A 4197-nucleotide genomic window follows, 5' to 3' on the forward strand; every position below is an offset into this window, starting at 1 on the left:
CCAAACATTCGCCCCTAAAACAAGGAAATATCCAAAAATGAGGAGTAACACTTAAGACCGACTAACCAGCTTGTTTAAAATTACTAGACAATTTCAATAGCCTTTAATCGAACAATTGATTTCTACCTTTACTAATCAGAAGCGTATAAATGAGTAGAAGTATGCCTACGGTGGTAATGTAAAATTAATCCCAAGTGACATGATGTTTCAAGATCTTCCCAGCACCAAGTAAAATGGTTCTGATTGAAGGGACTTTTATTAGCACAGCGTAAACAACGTTATTTTCAGGAATTAGTCCAAATGTCCACGGGCGGCATTACAAAAACGAGGCAGTCTTTCGAATGATACTTGGACATGTTGGAAGATCCCTGGCTTGTTCCTGTTATCTCAAACCGTAAAAAGCTACGCAAATCTTCATCATCACGGACAACACTCTTGTACGTTAGGTATGACCTTGAGAAAACCTAAAAGGACATCTCGAATGTATTTGAAAAACCCATCTCCAATTAAGGGGCGTGTTGTTTGTTTCCAACAGAGTAAACTCGCCCAGAGAACAATTACAATGCAGAGCCACGTTTCGGCGTTAATGGCCCACAAAGGTGGTCCCAAAAACAAGAACAAACTTTAATTTGTTTCGTTCAGTAAGTGTTTCATGTGTCATAGATAAAACGCCATGATTAATGCACGAAGAAAATGAATTTATTGACAAGTTTTAACATTTAATTGCAACTAGTTACAAAAATTGTTCAAAGTGTTCACCACCCGCGTTAAGGCACACATTAGCACGTCTTAAAAATGATTCCCTTACACGTTGAAAAATGCCTGGAGTTTCGCGAATTGTTTGACAGCCGTGAATTATTCGTCGACGTAGCTCTTCAACATCGGGCACTTCAGTCTGATAAACTAAGTCTTTCAGGTGGCCCCAAAGAAAGAAATCACAAGGGTTCAGATCGGGTGATCGAGCAGGCCACTCCACAGGTCCACCTCGACCTAACCACCGCAAAGGGAAGGTCGCGTTAAGATAATTTCGGACCGCGATGCTGAAATGTGGTGGTGCACCATCGTGCATGAACCACATTCTGTTTACCAAACCTAAGGGTACGTCTTCGAGTAGTTCCGGTAAATCGTCCCGTAAGAACTGCAAGTAAGCCACACCGTTTAACCTGGGCTCTAGGAAATATGGCCCAATTAAATTGTCACCCACAATACCACACCACACGTTTAAACTGAATTGTACTTGGTGACTTCTAACGCAAGTTGCGTGGGGGTTTAGCTGGGACCATTGATGTTTATTATGTAAGTTAATAATACCATCCCGTGAAAAGTTAGCTTCGTCAGTAACCAACAAATCCCGTGGGAAATCGATATCGTTTACTTTAGCCAGAAACCACTGACAAAACGCCGTGCGTCGTGGGTAGTCCGCTGGATTCAAACCTTGAACTTTTTGAACATGGAAAGGATGAAACCGGTGGCTTCTGAGGATTTTCCACACGAGCGTGTGGTTTACGCCTAATCGGCGACCAACTTGGCGGGTACTTGATTCAGGCTCGTCCTCGAAAATGGTGAGAACTTCGTCTTCTACGGCCTCTGGGATGGCTCTCGCTCTAGGTTGAGGTCCAGCCGGTTGGATTCGTCCATCTTGCCTCAAACGTCTGTCCACAGCCTCGAACGTCAGTCGATTTGGTAGTCGCCTCTGCGGAAATCTTTCCTGATACAAGCGTACAGCTGCAGCGGCATTCCCCTCGGCTAGTCCATACATTAGGTGCATATCCGCATATTCGGCATTTGTGAAGAAAGGCATTGTAACAGACTTCGTTGAATTATGAGTTTAATAAAACAAACACATGTACGTGAAACCTCTTTTATTCCTTTCTTAATAAACATAGTGCTCTGTTTTAGTGCTCTGTTTTTTAAGAATAGGCGAAGTTCTCACTATTTTCGAGGACGATCCAAAAACAAGCAGCCGCCAATTGGTTTGCTGATTAAGAAAAAACCACACGCAACTTGCGTTAGAATTCACAAAGTACAATTCAGCTTAAACGTGTGGTGTAGTATTGTGGGTGACAATTTAATTGGGCCATATTTCCTAGAGCCCAGGTTAAACGGTGTGGCTTACTTGTAGTTCTTACGGGACGATTTACCAGAACTACTCGAAGACGTACCCTTAGGTTTAATAAACAGAATGTGGTTCATGCACGATGGTGCACCACCACATTTCAGCATCGCGGTCCGAAAACTTGTCAATAACATTTTCTTTGTGCATTAATCATGGCGTTTTATCTATGACACATGAAACACTTACTGAACGAAACAAATTAAAGTTTGTTCTTTTGTTTGGGACCACCTTTGTGGGCCATTAACGCCGAAACGTGGCTCTGCATTGTAATTGTTCTCTGGGCGAGTTTACTCTGTTGGAAACAAACAACACGCCCCTTAACTGGAGATGGGTTTTTCAAATACATTCGAGATGTCCTTTTAGGTTTTCTCAAGGTCATACCTAACGTACAAGAGTGTTGTCCGTGATGATGAAGATTTGCGTAGCTTTTTACGGTTTGAGATAACAGGAACAAGCCAGGGATCTTCCAACATGTCCAAGTATCATTCGAAAGACTGCCTCGTTTTTGTAATGCCGCCCGTGGACATTTGGACTAATTCCTGAAAATAACGTTGTTTACGCTGTGCTAATAAAAGTCCCTTCAATCAGAACCATTTTACTTGGTGCTGGGAAGATCTTGAAACATCATGTCACTTGGGATTAATTTTACATTACCACCGTAGGCATACTTCTACTCATTTATACGCTTCTGATTAGTAAAGGTAGAAATCAATTGTTCGATTAAAGGCTATTGAAATTGTCTAGTAAATTTAAACAAGCTGGTTAGTCGGTCTTAAGTGTTACTCCTCATTTTTGGATATTTCCTTGTTTTAGGGGCGAATGTTTGGAAGGCCATATCTCCGTAACAAAATGTTGTACACCCCATGTTCTTTGGTACTTTCCGCTCAGTTTGGTCCCATAAACACGCCCCTTAATTTGTGATGGACTTTTCAGAAACACCCTGTATAATTATTCCATAAGCCCATTAGTAAAAAGTCAAACCTTTTGGTCAAGTAGCAAAACATTTTACCTTAAAAGAACGGCCTTATATATAAAATGAAAGTAATTTAAAAAATACATGATCCCATATTTCAAAATAATTAGCATTTAATTAGTCTTGAAAACGAGGACTAGTGCGCCGCCATTGCTTTAGTGGCGTCTGCTAAGTAAAACAACTCAATACTAGATTGGTTGAATTCTCACAGCCTGAGAGAGGTAAGGGGTGGGAGGTTCAGTTTAGCAGACGCAACTGAAGCAACGGCGGCGCAGTAATCTTCGTTTTTAAGACTAATTAAACGCCAATTATTTTGCAATAATAAATGATTTCTTTTTTAAAATAGTTTTCCCTTCATATTTAGAAAAAGGGCGTTTTTAAGATATAGTGTTATGTTACCTAAACGTTTCCTAAAAGAAAGCACCTTTTATATGAAATTTTTAAAAACTTTTAGAATATATTTGAAACTATGACAAATTCATTGCGTTTCCGAACCGAATTATCAATCCAATAGGCAATAAATGGAATTTTCGATCATCCACGAAATATTTCAGCACTCAAAAGATATTTCATTCATCGGTGAATCAATAATTCGAGTCGCCCCTAAACCGTTAATTAAAACCTACTATTTCTACACCCTTATCGAGAGTAAATCAATAATTTTGTAAAGACAGTAAGCTTTGGAATGATTTAGGCGTCTAAATTCAATATTCTTACACGTCTTCAAGAGAACTTCAGGAATCTCAGGTAGAAACTTACGGGATGCATATTATAAGCTTATGCTTTCTATATTGCTAGAAAAACCTACCAACATCAGGGTTTTTGAACTAATGGTTAAGAAGCAAAATTTTTTTATGTTAATTCGCTTTGGATAGTTTCACGGGACGTTTTAAAACCAATTTATTCAAATATCTATGACTATGTATTAAATAACGCATAACACTATATATGAAATGGACTCGGATATCGGACATTGCGTACGAGACAGCTACTTATTAATTTATTTCTAATGTAAACAATGCATCCAAAAAATATAAATATTATACCTTTTTAATTATTCAATAAAAAGTTTTTATCAAACACATCGACCATTTTGTGTTTTGCATAA

General features: G+C 39.1%; 1 protein-coding gene across 1 annotated transcript; it reads right to left on the reverse strand.

Moving 5' to 3' along the window:
- Window positions 1-681: 681 nt before the first annotated feature.
- On the reverse strand, window positions 682-1801 carry LOC149708772 (uncharacterized). Its single transcript, XM_089864290.1, has 2 exons — window positions 1210-1801; window positions 682-1138 (listed from the first exon to the last, which is right to left on the reverse strand). Exons 1-2 carry the CDS (start codon window positions 1799-1801, stop codon window positions 1017-1019), a joined length of 714 nt encoding a protein of 237 aa, XP_089720416.1. The 3' UTR covers window positions 682-1016.
- Window positions 1802-4197: the final 2396 nt, after the last annotated feature.

The sequence above is a fragment of the Phalangium opilio genome, unplaced genomic scaffold, assembly GCF_054372755.1.
Source record: "Phalangium opilio isolate 3A_F unplaced genomic scaffold, DU_Popi_V2 ptg000013l_1, whole genome shotgun sequence".
Lineage (NCBI taxonomy): Eukaryota > Metazoa > Arthropoda > Arachnida > Opiliones > Phalangiidae > Phalangium > Phalangium opilio.

Coding starts and splice junctions, on each gene's coding strand:
- LOC149708772 (XM_089864290.1), bottom strand. CDS start 1,801: ATGCCTTTCTTCACAAATGCCGAATATGCGGATATGCACCTAATGTAT. Junction 1,139..1,209: donor CAGTTTAAACGTGTGGTGTG/GTATTGTGGGTG, acceptor GCTTACTTGCAG/TTCTTACGGGACGATTTACC.